The sequence below is a fragment of the Pelobates fuscus genome, chromosome 2, assembly GCF_036172605.1.
Source record: "Pelobates fuscus isolate aPelFus1 chromosome 2, aPelFus1.pri, whole genome shotgun sequence".
Lineage (NCBI taxonomy): Eukaryota > Metazoa > Chordata > Amphibia > Anura > Pelobatidae > Pelobates > Pelobates fuscus.
In genome coordinates this window covers 9,378,046-9,396,301 of record NC_086318.1, presented here as the reverse complement: position 1 = coordinate 9,396,301, position 18,256 = coordinate 9,378,046, and the positions used below count along the sequence as shown (strand labels likewise).

The 18,256-nt window shown below is 40.0% G+C and overlaps 1 protein-coding gene across 1 annotated transcript in view; it reads right to left on the bottom strand.

Annotated features, from left to right (window-relative positions):
• Positions 1–18,256, bottom strand: part of LOC134586018 (cysteine-rich motor neuron 1 protein-like) — a 158,884-nt gene that overhangs the window by 119,612 nt on the left and 21,016 nt on the right. Inside the window, exon 2 of the mRNA XM_063441520.1 lies at positions 11,917–12,072. Within this exon, the coding sequence (XP_063297590.1) occupies positions 11,917–12,072 (156 nt within the window). The remainder of the gene's footprint in view (positions 1–11,916; positions 12,073–18,256) is intronic.

The following is an 18,256-nucleotide window of genomic DNA, read 5'->3' as shown; positions in this document are numbered from 1 at the left end:
TCGGTATACCCCTAGCGGGTCCTGCCGTCTAAAACAGCAGTTATCTTACCTCCTCGTTCCTGAACCTGAGTTCACACTCATCGACGGGGACACCCCAGCACTTCTCACGTAGAGGCCGATGATCTCCTGGACAACAGACCAGTGGCGCCGAGACGAAGGGAGGTCCACGCAGAAGTTCAGGGGTGCAGCCGTAGAGAACGTGGGCAAAGATAGACCGTCTCACGCCTCTGCCTCTCAGCTACCGTTGAACGATGAGCTTCCCGGCCAATGCACCAAATGATACCGGAGAAACTGACGGAAGCCAAGCACAGAGAGATGGACACAGGTTTCTTCAGGAAGGAAGAGATTCTTTATTGGATCACCGATCGGGACTCAGAGGGACTAGCGTCACCAAAATACAGCAAAGTCTGAGTACTGAATACATAGAGTACATTCCTTATATAGCACTGTAGCTCCTCCCACAATTAACTACACCCACACATACCCTTAACCTATTTAATGAATAGAGTCTAAACTCATCCATCCGGTCTAACCACGTGGCTCATCTGATACAAAGGAGAGGGACGCGTAATTCCAGTTCTTACATTCCTGCACCTGGTCAGTACAGTGATGACAGTATCTTAGCTACGTGTAATTAACCAACTGATACTACAAACACATATACATACATATGCCTTGTGGCAATCTTAGCCTGCTAAACTTGTATTTTACTGGAATTACATCACATGCCCAGTTTTCTAAATACTTTCATTAGTCCCTGGCCTTATCTTATAGTTAGGATAGCCTTATGCCTATCCCACGCATGCTTAAACTCCCTCACTGTGTTAACCTCTACCACTTCAGCTGGAAGGCTATTCCATGCATCCACTACCCTCTCAGTAAAGTAATACTTCCTGATATTATTTTTAAACCTTTGTCCCTCTAATTTAAGACTATGTCCTCTTGTTGTGGTAGTTTTTCTTCTTTTAAATATGGCCTCCTCCTTTACTGTGTTGATTCCCTTTATGTATTTAAATGTTTCTATCATATCCCCCCTGTCTCGTCTTTCCTCCAAGCTATACATGTTAAGATCCTTTAACCTTTCCTGGTAAGTTTTATCCTGCAATCCATGAACCAGTTTAGTAGCCCTTCTCTGAACTCTCTCTAAGGTATCAATATCCTTCTGAAGATAGGGTCTCCAGTACTGCGTACAATACTCCAAGTGAGGTCTCACCAGTGTTCTGTACAATGGCATGACCACTTCCCTCTTTCTACTGCTAATACCTCTCCCTATACAACCAAGCATTCTGCTAGCATTTCATGCTGCTCTATTACATTGTCTGCCTACCTTTAAGTCATCAGAAATAATCACCCCTAAATCCCTTTCCTCAGATGTTGAGGTTAGGACTCTATCAAATATTCTGTACTCTGCCCTTGGGTTTTAACGTCCAAGATGCATTATCTTGCACTTATCCACATTAAATGTCAGTTGCCACAACTCTGACCATTTTTCTAGTTTACCTAAATCATTAGCCATTTGGCTTATCCCTCCTGGAACATCAACCCTGTTACATATCTTAGTATCATCAACATAAAGACATACCTTACCATCAAGACCTTCTGCAATATCACTAATAAATATATTAAAGAGAATGGGTCCAAGTACAGATCCCTGAGGTACCCCACTGGTGACAAGCCCAAGCTTCGAATATACATCATGTATATGATGGGGTGGATGTAGTAGTATACACAATGACCTGCTTACATTAACATTGTGCCTTAGTTCTTGGGGAAAAACCTTGGCTAAGAATAGGGTAAGATCCGGGCAAGAGTCCTCTCACCTTCCTCGACGACCTCAATGCTCACTGAAGCACTGTTTTCTTTTTAGTTTTTTATTAAGACTTTGCGATACCCTCTTTATAACCCACTGTTGGGACTATATGGAATCCCATATTTATAGATATGATACCACTAACATGAATCTAAATATGACCATACTGTTATTCTTAATAACCCTTTTCTCACTCCAATTTTGTTCACATCACTACCGCCATAAGCGCACACCTCAAACTGGAACACAAATTATCATACACCATGGCCTGCTTCAAACTGGAACACAAATTATCATACACCATGGCCTGCTTCAAACTGGAACACAAATTATCATACACCATGGCCTGCTTCAAACTGGAACACAAATTATCATACACCATGGCCTACTCTGTTCCTGTAACTTATCTGCTGAGTACTGGTGGAGAGTTCTAAAAAAAATAGGCCTCCTACCCCCACCTCACAAAATTATATAGTATCCCATTCACTATATGGCCAAACAAAAATGATGTCCAAATTCCCATTCCTTAAGTTGCCTGCCCTTGCAAATGATGTGGATTCTAACCCTGGTCCCCCAGCTAATTCTAGTCCTAATCTTCCCACTAAAAAAGGCCTCTCTTTTGTGTACTGCAACATCCGTAGTTTACTCCCTAAACTGGATGCACTGCAAGCCTGGTGTTCCCATTACAAACCACAAATCATTGTGCTCTCTGAATCTTGGTTAACGACTAAAATATCAGACACCGCCATTGCAATACAGGGGTATTCATGTTTTAGAAATGACAGAGCAAAGAGGGGAGGAGGCATTGTTATTTATATTGACAAGTCCATAAAATGTAGTCCTTTAAAAAACTATAACTCCCCTTCTGCGTTTGATTTCCTTTCTGACACAATTGAGATCCCTTTCTCTAAAACTATAATTGTTGCTGGAATCTACCGCCCACCTAGCTCTCCGGTGCACTCCCTTTCTGACATAGCCCAACTACTAAGTGAAACTGTAGCTCAAAACCCCAAAAGTGAACTGTTGGTTTTTGGAGATTTTAATATTGATTGGCTGAATCCTAAAAATAATAAATCATGTAGGCTGTATAAGATTTTCCAGCTAACACAATTAATTTCCTCCCCATCTTGCATTAATATTAAAAGTCGGAACCATACCTTGCTCAATTGGATTCTCTCCAGTTGTCCTGACAGGATCCAGGAGGTGGTGTCCTCCCTAACAGTTTCAGTGACCACTGTCTAGTGTACTGCGTGCGCAAAATAAAGGCCACTTAATCCCATCCCAGGATTATAATCACCAGGTCTTTCGAAAAATGTAATCCTGAATCCTTTTTAAATGATCTCAAGAACATACCATGCAACAGATTAGGTCTGATACCAGATCTATACTCTGCAATTGCAGTTTTTTCAGTCCGAACTCTTGCTTGTTTGGAGTTTGCATGCCCCTCTGCGTAAAGTGCAACTAAAAGGGACACACCTGCCCTTGGTTACAGCTGACCTCATTCAAATGTACCAGTTTAGAGATCTCTGTGATCGATCACTGTACTTGCAGACAATGGCGAAATGCATGCACAAAACAAACACAAATGGCAACGGCCCAATATTTTAGTGAAAATTTGAACAACCTATGAAACCCAAGAAACTTTTGGAAAATCATAAATAACATACAAACCCCCACAGACCACTCCGAACCCTCGACTGTCAAAATGGACATCCAAACACTGCAACACCCCCTAGATGTAGCAAATGCCTATAATAATTATTTTGATGGATGTTCTACCACCCTGGTTGCTAAGATAACAATTGACACTCATTTTCAGACCGCAAATTAGGCCAAGCCAAATCTTCAAAATCCTCATATAGAGAATTTCAGTTTTAGACCTGTGCCTGTGTTGTTAAAGGAACACTATAGTCACCTAAATTACTTTAGCTAAACAGAGCAGTTTTAGTGTATAGATCATTCCCCTGCAATTTCACTGCTCAATTCACTGTCATTTAGGAGTTAAATCACTTTGTTTCTGTTTATGCAGCCCTAGCCACACCTCCCCTGGCTATGATTGACAGAGCCTGCATGAAAAAAAACTGGTTTCACTTTCAATCAGATGTAATTTACCTTAAATAATTGTATCTTAATCTCTTAATTGAACTTTAATCACATACAGGAGGCTCTTGCAGGGTCTAGCAAGCTATTAACATAGCAGGGGATAATACAATCTTAATTAAACAGAACTTGCAATACAGAAAGCCTAAATAGGGCTCTCTTTACAGGAAGTGTTTATGGAAGGCTGTGCAAGTCACATGCAGGGAGGTGTGACTAGGGTTCATAAACAAAGGGATTTAACTCCTAAATGGCAGAGGATTGAGCAGTGAGGCTGCAGTGGCATGTTCTATACACCAAAACTGCTTCATTAAGCTAAAGTTGTTCAGGTGACTATAGTGTCCCTTTAATAAACATCTTAATAATTTAAAAATGAAAAACCAATCTGGACCTGATCAAATCCCAGCAATGTTGCTGAAGCTCAGTGCACCAGCAATTTGTAAACCTGTTACTACCCTTATCAATAAATCCCTGGTGTCAGGATACATACCCAAACTTATTTATGTCGGCAGACATTTTGTGCTAAGATAGAAATTAAAAGTGTCTACTGCCAGTCACACTTAAAACCAAGCTGACTCCATTTTGGATCTTCAGGCTAACAAAGACACATAATTTCTTCTTGCTTTCAGTAACTCTAGCCATCAGCCTGTGCTAAGCAATGCTTTATATAAACAAAGCAATGCAGTCTCAGCAAGGATCGGGGATTACGTCCAGAGACAAGTATATACATTATTATTATTATTATTATTAAGAGATCTCTCATCTTTCTTCTTCCCCTTGCAATACTTCCCCTAACTTCACTCCCTCTGCTGTTCTATGTTCATTCGCACCCGCTACATTGGAAGAGGTTTCTGCTCTGCTCCAGTCCTCCCGCCCCACCACCTGCTCCCTAGATCCAATTCCCTCGCATCTCATCCGTACTCTGTCTTCTTCTCTTTCTCCACCTCTCACTAAAATTCTCAATCTCTCTCTCTCCTCTGGTATATTTCCATCGCCCTTCAAACATGCAACTGTAACCCCAATTCTAAAGAAGCCCAATCTTGACCCTAACTCCCCATCTAACTATCGTCCTATCTCGCTACTGCCTTTTGCATCCAAGATCCTTGAAAGAATTGTGTATGCAGGATTGACAGACTTCCTCGAGTCCAACTCTCTGTTAGACCCGCTTCAGTCTGGTTTCCACGCTAAGCACTCTGTGGAAACGGCACTGACCAAAGTATCCAATGATCTACTCGCTGCAAAATCTCATGGTCACTACTCTATCCTAATTCTCCTTGACCTGTCTGCGGCTTTTGACACTGTTGATCATCAACAGCTTCTTCTCATCCTCTGCAATATCGGTCTACAAGATATTACTCTCTCCTGGTGCTCCTCCTACCTCTCCCAGCACTCTTTCAGTGTTTCTTTCTCTGGCTCTGCTTCTTCACCCCAACTCCTCTCTTTTGGTGTTCCCCAAGGTTCAGTCCTTGGTCCCCTATTGTTCTCCATCTATACTGTATCTCTTGGTAAACTCATTAGCTCCTTTGGCTTCCAATATAATTTCTATGCAGATGACACGCAAATCTACCTGTCCTCTACTGATCTCTCCCCGTCCCTCTTGACTAGTGTCTCTGACTGCCTCTCTACTATTTCTAACTGCATAGCTGCCCACTTCCTTAAACTAAACTTGACCAAAACTAAAATTCTGGTCTTTCCTCCCTCAAGTGTTGTTACTCCTGTGTCTGTCTCCCTACAAGTCAACGGTCCTACCATCAGCTCCACCATGCAGGCTCGCTGCCTAGGTGTTCTCTTTGACTCCGACCTCTCCTTCAAGCCTCATGTTCAATCTATCGCCAAATCCTGTCATTTCCATCTCAAAAACATTGCGCGCATCTGCCCCTACTTAACGCCAGATGCGACTAAGGTGTTGGTCCATTCCACTGTCCTTTCTCGCCTTGACTACTGTAATCCGCTTCTCAGTGGTCTTACATGCTCCCAACTTGCGCTGTTACAGTCCATAATGAATGCGGCAGCGAGGCTCATCTTCCTGTCCGCCCGCACCTCCCATGCCTCACCCTTCTGTCAGTCCCTACATTGGCTTCCTATAAAATATAGAGCTCAATTTAAAATTCTGGATCTTGCTTTCAAATCTCTACATAATGCTGCTCCCACCTATCTATCCTCCCTTATACACAAGTATGTCCCGTCTAGGCCCTTACGATCTGCTGAAGACTTACGTCTATCTTCTGTCCGTATTCCCACCTCTGATGCTCGCCTTCAAGATTTCTCGAGGGCTGCACCGTTCCTGTGGAACTCGCTTCCCTCCTCCGTTAGATGCTCACCCAGTCTCCACTCCTTCAGAAAATCCTTAAAAACCCACTTCTTCATAAAAGCGTATCAATTAAACTGTTAATAGCTCCTGACTGATTCCTCTCTTGCAACTGTCACTAGTCTAATACTATCCTTACCTTTTTGGGTCATTTTACCCCACTCCCTCTAGCATGTAAGCTCATTGAGCAGGGCCCTCAACCCCTCTATTCCTGTGTGTCCGACTTGTCTGGTTACAATTACATGTCTGTTCGTCCACCCATTGTAAAGCGCTGCGGAATTTGATGGCGCTCTATAAATATCATAATAATAATAATAATAATAATTATATATACTTGTATATATCTAACCACTATACACTTATTTTACTATTATATTAATTACATATATATAATAGTATATAGTATTATATATATAATTAGTATTATGTTAATAATATAGACCATTCATGGATAAATATTCATGAAGAAATATCATATTATTTATTAAAAGTTAGTGGACTAGAAAAATAATCCTACACATACAGCTTCACAAAAGGACCAGACATAAGAAAGCCAGATAACAGTGATAGATAAGACGAAGTGATTCATTTTACTTTCTAAATCTTACAAGGTCTCATTGTAAGAAATAGGGTGAAATTAAGGGTTAGACGTGTCAGAAAATAGATTTAAAGGTATATTGCCACCGTGATGTCTGAGACAAGACTAGGAAAAACCAAAGAAAATGCTTTGAACTGACATGTCTGGCAATTGATAGCAGTCATTACAGATAAGCCAAATTACATCAGAATCGTCAACAAAATTAGTTAACTCTTTCGAGGACAAGAAATTTTGGTGATGTAATGGCGCCATCTATTGACCAAAAATTAGATAATACTAGATAAGGTAGACACACCTACAGTTTCCTATTCGTTAGATCAACTACTGACATACAGAGAATCTGGCCCTTTAAAAAGTAGGAACAAAGGGAAGAGAGGGACATTCAGATTCGGACATTGAGAGAGATCCAGGACAGATATTCAGGACACTCTGGGACTAACACTCAACTCTCAAACTCTCTTGGACACAACTCAAGAAACACTCCTGGACACTTAGAATTTTACTATTATTTTCTAACCAATATCACTATCTCTATCACATGCACACCTCCTTACAAACATTAACCACACTTCATTCATTCCTGGAACTATCTAATCATCTGATTAGAGCATCTACAACATAACTGGTAATTATGCTGGTTTTATTTAATGAATCTAAATTAATTAAAAAAAAATATTAATAACAGGATATGCATGGATAAATAACTGAGACATCTTAGTTAACTAAAGAATATATAGTTATAAACATTCCATTCTGCAGGTGGAATCAAAATAATTATATATATGGATGATATATTTATCACCTGTTAGCATACCGCTGTTTTTATCCAGGTGTATTGATTTGCTCTGAATTAAGATAGTATATCTTATGTAGACACATTAAAATTCTGTTAAAAGTAAAATCTGGTAGATGTATTTTATTGGATGGTCCTAGGAATGGTTATGAACGTTATATTAATTAAAAATAGCAATAGATTAGGATTTTATATGCCGAGGAGGATTTAGCCAGCGTTGAAAGAGTTAATCAAGTGATCTAACTGTGAGCCAGGATTTTATGGCTTTTCGCTGCGTTGTGCACTGTGAGGAATTCTGTGTCCTGTGAAGTTTAGCTTTCTGTGTCCTGTGGGATTGTTTACATATCGTAAATTAGAACGTCTTGACAGTTGATGCTGTAGCCATTGAATTTGTTTAAAACCATTGCCATTATATTGTATACCTACGTTATACTAAATATTCACTGATTATTACCACGTATGTTACATATTATTATTATTTTATTATGATGTCACAATAAATTATATTTTTATAATCAAATTGTGATTTAATTGTATGGAGTAAAAATTCTCTAAAATTATGACGTTCTCTAGGATCTAAGAGAATTAAAATAGTGGGTAATTCTCTATATCAATTTTGATATAATAAAAATTATTAAATTCATTTTTGATAATTTTTATGAAAATATTATTTTAATATTTATCACCCCATTAATATCCCCACAATACTTTGGTATCTAACCATCGCCTGATATCATTGCTCCCGGTATTGTAAAAAATCTTGGGAAAATGCATCCACGTGCAACTGTGTGAATATTATCACAAATCAAATTATCTGACCCCTGATTAATCAGGCTTTCATCCAAATCACTTAACTTCAACTGCCCTTTTAAAAGTTTGCAATGACATCCAAACTGGCATGTAACAAGGAGACTTAACTGGAGCTATTTTCCTTGACTTTGTCAAGGCCTTTGACACAGCCTTTGCAAAAACTTAGGCATTGGTGATCGTCCGCTAACCTGGTTTCGATGGTATGTTTCAGACCGATTGCAATATGTGGCCATTTCTGATAGCACTTCCCTCCCTCTTCCAGTCACGTGTGGTGTTCCCCAAGGCTCCATACTCAGCCCCATGCTATTCACATTACTTATAAATGATCCGCCTAATGTCTGCAAATCCTCAACTGTACACATGTACGCAGATGACACTAAGCTACGCTAGTAAACCCAATCTACTGCCGCTTGAGGCTGTGCTCCAAAACCAATTCACAGAGGTAGAAAAGTGGATAGCGGTTAACAAAAGTGTTTCCTAAACACTGACAAAACTGTTGATCTTTGGAACTGTACCTAAATTACGTAAACTACAAAATCAACAACTGTGTATCAGAACAAATCCAAATAGCGCAGTCTGCTCTTTTAACCCCTTAACGCCGTTACGGCGTGCTATGCCGTCACGGGTTAAGTGGGCTTTAAAGCCGTTATGACGGCATAGCACGCCGTAACGGCTTGCAGCCCCAGGAGGTAAGATGTACTTACCTCCGCCGCGATCCGCTTCGGGAGGACTGCCTCACAGCCCAGGCAGCCCTCCCACGGCAAATCAGGCCCCCGGGGGCCATGTGATCGCTCTCAAAGAGCGATCACATGGCCCCCTATAGCTGGCTATGGATCTGCCAGCAGGGGGACTGTTTGAAATATCAGACAGTCCCCCTGCTGGTGGGAAGTATAAAAAATAAATAAAACACAAGTGTAAAAATAAATTAAATATATTTTTATATATATATAATATGTATATATATTATATATATAATATATATACATATTATATATATGTAACGTCATACAAAGTGTATTTTAATATTAATATAAGTATATATATTAATATTAAAATACACTTAGAATGACGTTACATATATATAATATGTATATATATTATATATATAATAGATGTACATATATATATATTATATATAAATACGTATAATTAAAATAATAAATAAATAAAATAATAAAATAAATAAAATATTAAAACAAAATTTAATATAAATTATATATGCATATGTAATTTCATTATAACTGTATTTTGTTATTAATATATATATATCGGTAACAAAATACACTTAGAATGACATTCTATATATATCTATATATATATAAATAAAATACAAATAACCGCAAATATATATATATATAGATAAATACATATAATTACATAAAAGATTACATTAGTATACACGTAGAATTTAAATACCTATAAAAGCATATATATTAAAATTCTACATGTATATTTAAATAATCTTTTAACGTAATTATGTGATTTGATTAATTAAAATTTGATTGACATGCCTGACAACACAGGGAGAAAGTGCAGAGAATTTAATTCGCAAGCACTATATTTGACCCTGTAACTCTCCAAGACACCATAAAACCTGTACATAGGGGGTACTGTTTTACTCGGGAGACTTCGCTGAACTCAAATATTCATGTTTCAAACTGGTAAATTGTATTACAACGATGATATTTTAAGTAAAAGTGATGTTTTTTGCATTTTTTTACAAGCGAACTGCACTTTTATGGTCTATAATATATATTATTGTTGTAATATGTTTTACTGTTTTAAAACACTAATATTTGTATTCAGTGAAGTCTCCCGAGAATAACAGTACCCCCCATGTACAGGTTTTATGGTGTTTTGGAAAGTTAGAGAGTCACATATAAGGCTTGCATTTCATTTTTTTCACATTGAAATTTGCCAGATTGGTTATGTTGCCTTTCAGAACGTATGGTAGCCCAGGAATGAGAATTACCCCCATGATGGCATACCATTTGCAAAAGTAGACAACCCGAGGTATTGCAAGTGGGGTATGTCCAGTCTTTCTTAGTAGCCACTTAGTCACAAACACTGGCCAAATATTCATTTTTTTTGCAGTAAAACCTAACAGTGTTATGACATTCACAGTTAAAATGTCAGACGGAAATGCAAATTTAAAAAAAAAATCTTATTTTCTCACATTTTTTTTACTTTTATTCATAATAAATGATGTTCCATATATGAATAGTTAATGATAAATTAAAGCCCTGTTTCTCCTGAACAAAATGATATATAATAAGTGTGGGTGCATATAATTTGAAAGAGGGGAACTACGGGTGAACAGACATACAGCGCAAATACCAGTTTTTGTTTACGTTTTGTTTTGATCAGAACGTGCACTATTGACTCCGTCCTGAAGGGGTTAAATATCTAAGTATGCTGCTAGACCCCAATCTATTCTTTGCCCTTCACATTGAAAAAAATCTCTTCAGATCTTTACCCAGGTGCCTTGTACAGAACAGGGCCGGCGCATCCTATAGGCTAAGTAGGGGGCATCCTAGGGAGCCTACTTAGGGGGGGTGCCAGTAGTGGATTTACTGCTTGTCTGGCCACCCCCTATCAAGTGGAATTGATTATATATAGCGGGCCGCTGTGGCGCAAGGGGCACTTACCTGTAGACTAGCGCCAGGTAGAACGTCAGTCTGGCATTCACCACAGCCTGCTAAATCAGGACCCCTCTCCCAGTCAAGCACTGCAGCAGCGCAAGGGCGCATCATTCACTCGCTCCAGCCCCTTGCCGTGTACGTGGGGACAAGGGGGAGGGAGAATAACAGGAAATGGGGCTGGGAAAAAGTGTCGGCCAACAGGCGCAGTTAAGAAGGCAGGAATGAAGAGCAAAGTGCAATAAAGGTAAGAGAGAATGCACAGTGTGTTTCATAGAATGTGTGTCAGTATGTTTCAGTCAGTATCTTTGTGTATGTCAGTCTGCTTGGGTTTGTGTGTGTGTATATATGTGACTGTGTGCGTATGTGTGTGTGTGTATGTATGGGTCTGTGTGTGTGTGTGTGTGTGTATGTATGGGTCTGTGTATGGGTGAGTGTGTGTCTGCATGGGTCAGTGTCTTAATGAATCAGTATGTGTATGTATCGGTCTGTATGGGTCAGTGTGTCTGCATGGGTCTCTGTGTGTGTATGTATATGTATGTATATAGTTTGTATATTGTATTTTTGTAATATTGTATCCTATAGTAACAATGCAATGTTTTGTGGACCCAGGACATACTTGAAAATGAGAGAAATCTCAATGTATATTTCCTGGTAAAATATTTTATAAATAAATATTTGTGGCAAATTAGATATTTTAAGGAACTGCTTGGTCTCCCAGAAGGGGTTCAGGACACTCCTGAAATTGTGATGTGTTACCCTGCTGTATATATCCCAGTTCCTGGTTTCTGAGGTCTCTATAGTTTATGAATCTCAAAACTACATAATGTTTTACCAGAAGTATAAATTACTCTCTCTTACCTTGCACGGGGGTTACACATTTCCAGCCACAGTTGGAGCAACAGCATTTTTTGCCACTTGGACACGGACTGTCGAATTTACACTCATCAGGCCCCGGTTTGGCCAGTGGACAGATGGAGGGATCAAAGGAAGGACACACATTGAGTAAATCTAAATCTGAAGAATGGAGATAACGAGGTCAATAATCAAAGCCAGTAGAATAGATTGTGGTGACTGAAGGAAAAGTAGAGGTTTAGAGGGCGATAGAAAAAGAGCGAGTTAATCCACGTGTAATTATATAAATAACAAATTGGGGAAACATTGAATTCAGACTGAAAAACTACCTACTGCAATTAAGTGATAATAATATAGAATGGTCCATTGAGATCAGAGATTTAAAAAGTATAAAAAGATATGTACACAAAGGTGGAGCTGAATGAATAAAACACTCTAACACCTAAAAGTGGTATCCCCTACACCACTTAAAAACAAATGATCTCCATACATATAAATGGTGGAGTTTCCGAGCAATATTTCAACAAATATTCTGCAAAATAAAATAGGCAAACAATAGTGCAATACAGTATTTAAAAGCTTGAGAAGTAAAATTAAAGATAAGTGTATAGTCTTTGGTGGGTTTTTGATTTAATTTCGTGTGTGCGACGTCGTGATATTGTTGAGCGCGTGAGGATCCTGTGCATGTGTGTATGTTTGTGTCATGTGATGCTGGTGATGAGGAGATTGGTGTGACTGTTGAAAACTGTGTGTATATTCGTACAGCTTTTGAATCAGACGATCTGTTGAAATCACCTTCTGATTCACAAGGCTGTTGGTCCTTTGTCTGGAATGTTAAAAAAAAAAAAATTAAAAGAAAATTGACTACACTGTGTAGTAGGGAGAGGCCTGTCCTGGTGGCTGCATGGCCTCCATGTGGCAGTCTTGACTTAAATTTAGTGCAGGGTGTACATGCGGCTGTAACTAGTACGCCACAATTCTATGATCAGTTTCCATATATTGACTGTTGGAAACCGATTGTTGAAAAACTGCCTTGGTGAATTAAACTGTGCCATGAGGAATAATGGATCCACATGGTGGTCAGAATTAAGGACTTAATTCCACCTAGTTTGGACACCCCCCTTGCATCTGAATACCAACCCCCTATTTATCCTCCAGAGCCAGAGTAGCCACTCCCCCCACTCTTCCTCCCATGCTAAAACTGGTATAGCTAGTATTTGCATTCCCCCTACTCTATTGTCCCCGCCTACCCACATACCTATCTGTTCTTTTGTTTCAAACAACCCCCACTGATTCTTTGTAAATTTAAACTGACTTCCTTTTTGGTAGGAGTGTATTTTGGCATTGAATTTTATTAACAGTTAAAGTGTGAGGATCAGATAATTCTTACCATCATTGAAATAGCACTAAAAATTACAGAACAGTCTAAAATACAACTGTAAGAAATGATCAATGGTATATTGTACTTTTATCTTTCTTTAGTTACTGGATGGGCCCCTCCCAGCTTTATTCAAAATATCCCCATTACTAAAATATAAACTGTGATGTTTAATGTACCATAGAACTAAAGCTTTACTCAAGCCTAGATATCAGGGTGAACAGTGATTAAAATAGGCAATAATAAAATAAGCACATAATTAAAGTTTATCTGCCTCATTAGACTTTAGGGAGACACTCTAGGGCCACCTACTGGCCATCTTCGGGAGTTACATTGATATTACATCATCTTTAACTCTATACTGACAAACCTCAAGCAATGACAGATTTGGTTGCCTCAATCATACAAACCCATCCTACTTGGGCTGATTGCCAGCAATTACTATTGACTTTATTTAACAATGAGGAAAGGACTCGGATTAATCAAGCGGCTATTAAAGCGCTTGAGGAAGCGGCCCGTGTTCAGAACCAGGCCAATCCGGTTGCATGGGCTGCAGCCCATTACCCGAATGTGGATCCAAACTGGAATATTAATGGCGCTGATATGCCCCATTTAAGAGCTTATAGGGAAGCCATTATTGCTGGCATGAAGGCAGGAGGGAAAAAGGCAATCAATATGTCAAAGACGGCTGAGGTGTTGCAGAAGATTGATGAGTCACCTAGTACCTTTTATGAAAGATTACTGGAGGCATACAGATTGTATACTCCTTTTAATCCAGAGGCTCCTGAGAATTCCCGAATGGTTAACTCAGCCTTTGTCAGCCAGGCCCAAGGTGATATTAAGAGGAAATTACAGAAGTTAGAGGGATTTGTAGGGATGTCTATATCACAGTTGATGGAGATTGCGAATAAAGTATACATGAATAGAGAAACCGAGACAAAGAGGGAAGAAGAAAGTAAAATGAGGAAGAAGGTAGATATGCTAGCGGTAGCTATTGCAAGTGTAGAGAGACAGGGAAGAGAGGTGAATAGAGGAGTTAAAAATAGGTTGAGTAGGGGACCACTAAGTAGGAATCAGTGTGCATACTGTAGAGAGGAAGTTTTGGAGGAAATAGTGGGAATAATAGAGGAAGTGTTCAAAGGGACAGATATCCACCCACACAGAGACCTAGAGAAAGAGAAGATAGAGATTTTGTGGATCTGGCTGACACTGTTATGGAGGACTATTGATACCGACCGGGCTCCATCCCCTTTGGTCGAGCGGAGCCTATGGTCGATGTAGCAATAGGGGAAAGAGGAGTTCTTTTATGATAGACACTGGTGCTGAACATTCCATGGTGACTAAATTAGTTGCTCCTCCTTCAGGAAGAACTATAACGGTAATAGGAGCAACTGGGAAGAGCGCTGCTAGACCGGTTCTTAAGAGTCGCACTTGCATTCTGGGAGGCCATTTGGTGAAACACCAATTCCTATATATGCAGTGTCCAGTTCAACTTCTGGGACGAGATCTATTATCAAAGCTTCAAGCTCAGATAACTTTTCTACCTAATGGATCAACGTCTCTGAGGTTTTATAAATCACCTGGCATAATAACAGTATTGGTGCCAAAAGAAGAAAAATTGCGTTTCTATTCTGTAATGACAAATGCGAACCCAAAGAGTGATGGATCTGTATTTGACATTCCAGGAGTGTGGGCAGAAAATAATCCTCCAGGACTTGCTCGTAACATCCCACTGATACATACTGAGTTAAAGCTCGGAGTGTATCCTGTTAGCCTTTGTATGTTGTTCTTTTATCTATCCCAACAGCTGTAAAGGTGGCAGAGGTGACTCCGTGGATTCATCACTCCAGGGTTAAACCAGCGGCAGATTCCTGGCAAGCTAGTCCAGATCGTGAAAATCCTTGTAAGATCCGGTTGAAGCGGGGGACTCAGTTGGAGTGAGTATTGGGACATCGTGGTTGAAAGTAACATCCAAGATCAGCAAGTAGGTGTTTTGACGGCCATAATAAAGCCTGACCACCTACCTACATTTCATAGCCAGAGTGTCTCGAAGGGACCTCTGTGAAGGAAAGTGAGGATCAGAAGAACGCCAATCCATGCAGCCCTCACAATCGGGACGCTGAGGTGCCATCGCACGGTCAAAGAAAAATGAGGATTTCAAGAATAAGTGTTTATTATGTGTCTTAGTATTTTTATGATTTTTCAGGAGGGTAAAGGTAAGGATGTTCCAGGCTGTGTTAGTTGTATTAAGACTACGAAAATAAGTAATCAGATATCCCAGACCCTAATTTGGCACTCACACTATGAATATAAAGAATCTGTGTCTAGGTGTAGATACTTAGATACTGATAATAGTGTGTGTGTCAACCGATATCAGGTGAGCCCAAGTGTTTTGATCCCCAATTCCAACCCCGTACAATTTGGTTGGTAATTTGGAATAGTAACTCTCAGGGGACCTTGATAAATAGGACGGTGATAAATACCATACATTCCACGGGTATTCTATTATTTGATGCATGTAAGGCGATTTCGGCTAGTGGAAAACCTTGGAATGTATGTGGTAATCTAAAGTGGAAACAAATTTATGGGTTCAATGACAAATATTTATGTCCCAGTAAAAGATCTACTGATCCTGATTGCCCAAATAGAGATTTTAATTTTTGTCCCTATTTGTCTTGTGTAGGGTGGACGACCTGGGGAAAAACAGTGGATCAAGATATGATTATCGAAAGGTTGCCTACCACACCATATTGTAAAACTATGGAGTGTAACCCTGTGCATATTACCATTTCTAATCTACAGCACTTCATTAATAAGTTTGGGAATCTCTTTGGGTTTAAAAATACATGGTACAGGAGTAGATCCTCGGAACATAATATATGTAGGTCTTGTAATGGAGACAGTAGCAACCCAGACTCATCAGGTTTTTCATTCCTTCTATGAGGAGATGAGTATTGAGGATAAAATTCCCCATAATGTTAAGAATCTATTTATTAATTTGGCTGTGAGTATTGCAGGTAGTCTTAATATAACTAACTGCTTTTTATGTGGAGGTACTAACATGGGAGACCAGTGGCCATGGGAGGCAAAGGAAATATGGTACCCTGGTTCTGAGACAGATGAACAACAGATACTTTCTCAGTCTGATCATCAAGTAAGTACTAGAGGTAAATCAGAATGGCGGTTAAAAAACCTTTTATTATAGGTCATGTTTGTGTAGCTAGGAAAGGGACAATGTATAACACGTCTGTAGGTGAGTTAACATGTTTGGGACAAAAAGCCTATAATGATGATATTAAAGATACTACTTGGTGGTCAGCTTCAAATGTCTCGGAACCTACTAATCCGTTTGCCAATTACACCAATTTGAAAGAGTTGTGGTTTGACTTATCTGCTACATCTAATTGGAGAGCCCCATCGAATTTGTACTGGATTTGTGGTAAGAAGGCATATTCAGAGTTACCACAAGACTGGGAAGGGGCATGTGTACTAGGTATGCTCAAACCATCCTTCTTCTTGTTGCCAATCGAAACAGGAGAGACCTTGGGAGTTAAGGTTTATGATGTAAATCATAAAAAGAAGCGAGCATCTTTGAATATAGGTAGCTGGGAAGATGATGAGTGGCCTCCCCAACGTATCATTAATTATTATGGACCGGCTACTTGGGCGGAAGATGGTACTTATGGTTATAGAACCCCAATATATATGCTCAACCGTATTATAAGATTACAGGCGGTGGTTGAGATTATCACCAATAAGACAGCACAAGCGCTCAATCTCCTAGCTAAACATAATATTCGAATGAGATCAGCCATCTATCAAAATAGATTAGCTTTGGAGTACCTATTAGCAGTAGAAGGAGGTGTATGTGGGAAGTTTAATCTAAGTAACTGTTCTCTGCACATAGATGATGAAGGGCAGGCAGTGGCTGAACTTACAAGCCACATGGTTAAACTTGCGCATGTACCAACTCAGATCTGGAATGGGCATAACCCAAGTAGTTGGTTTGGAAGTTGGTATGAGCAGTTTGGAGGGATTAAGGCACAAGTAGGAGGTGTAGTATTTATTATATTCTTATGTCTCTTTCTGCCCTGCCTGATTCCACTGGTGGTCAGGTCTATACGTAGTATCATGGAGAGTACTATAGAAAGAAAGACAGCTGCCCATGTAATGGCTGTCTGGAAGTATGAACCCATAGCCCAGAGAGAGAATAATCGGGATGAGGAATGCTGAAGGAGTTTGTGATGATGCTAAGATGCTTACTAGGTCTGTTCTGGTTCATGGTTACTTGAGTGGTGTTGGCAAATTATTATTAGTCCCCATAAAGGCACATAAAGGCACACCCCTAACTCACTGAGCTGTTTTTTTTTTTTTGTGTGTTCTGGTTTTTCCCCCTCTTTTGTGCTGCTGCTTGATTGATTGGGGGGAGTGTTCATTAATTGCACCTGTGTGGGATTTGTATCCCCATAAAGGCACACCCCTAACCAGGGCCGCCATCAGGGGGTGACAACCGTGACAGTTGTCACGGGCCTGGCGGCCCTGGGGGGCCCGGACTGCTCTGGCAGTCCTGGGCCCCACTTTCTTTCTCTGCACACATAGATAGCGAATATCGCTATCTATGTGTGCAGCCGCGGGCCCCCCAGCTAACAGGGGGTAACAGGGGGGGCCCAGGCAGCACACAGCCTCTTCTCTTCTCCACCCTGCTAATAACTCTCGCGAGACCCGGTTGCCATGGCAAGCTGTGTGCTGCCTGGGCCCCCTCTGCGGTATCAGGAAGCCGGGGGGCCCCACCATGCCACCGGACCACCGGGGATGGAATCTCCCCCCTCCCTAGACACAGGTAAGCAGGGAGGGGGAGAAACAATTTAATTAATTAAATTATTATTATTTTTTTAATAATGTTAAAATGCCCCCCCTCCCCCTCCTCATTGGACATTTACACACACACACTACATACACTGACACAAC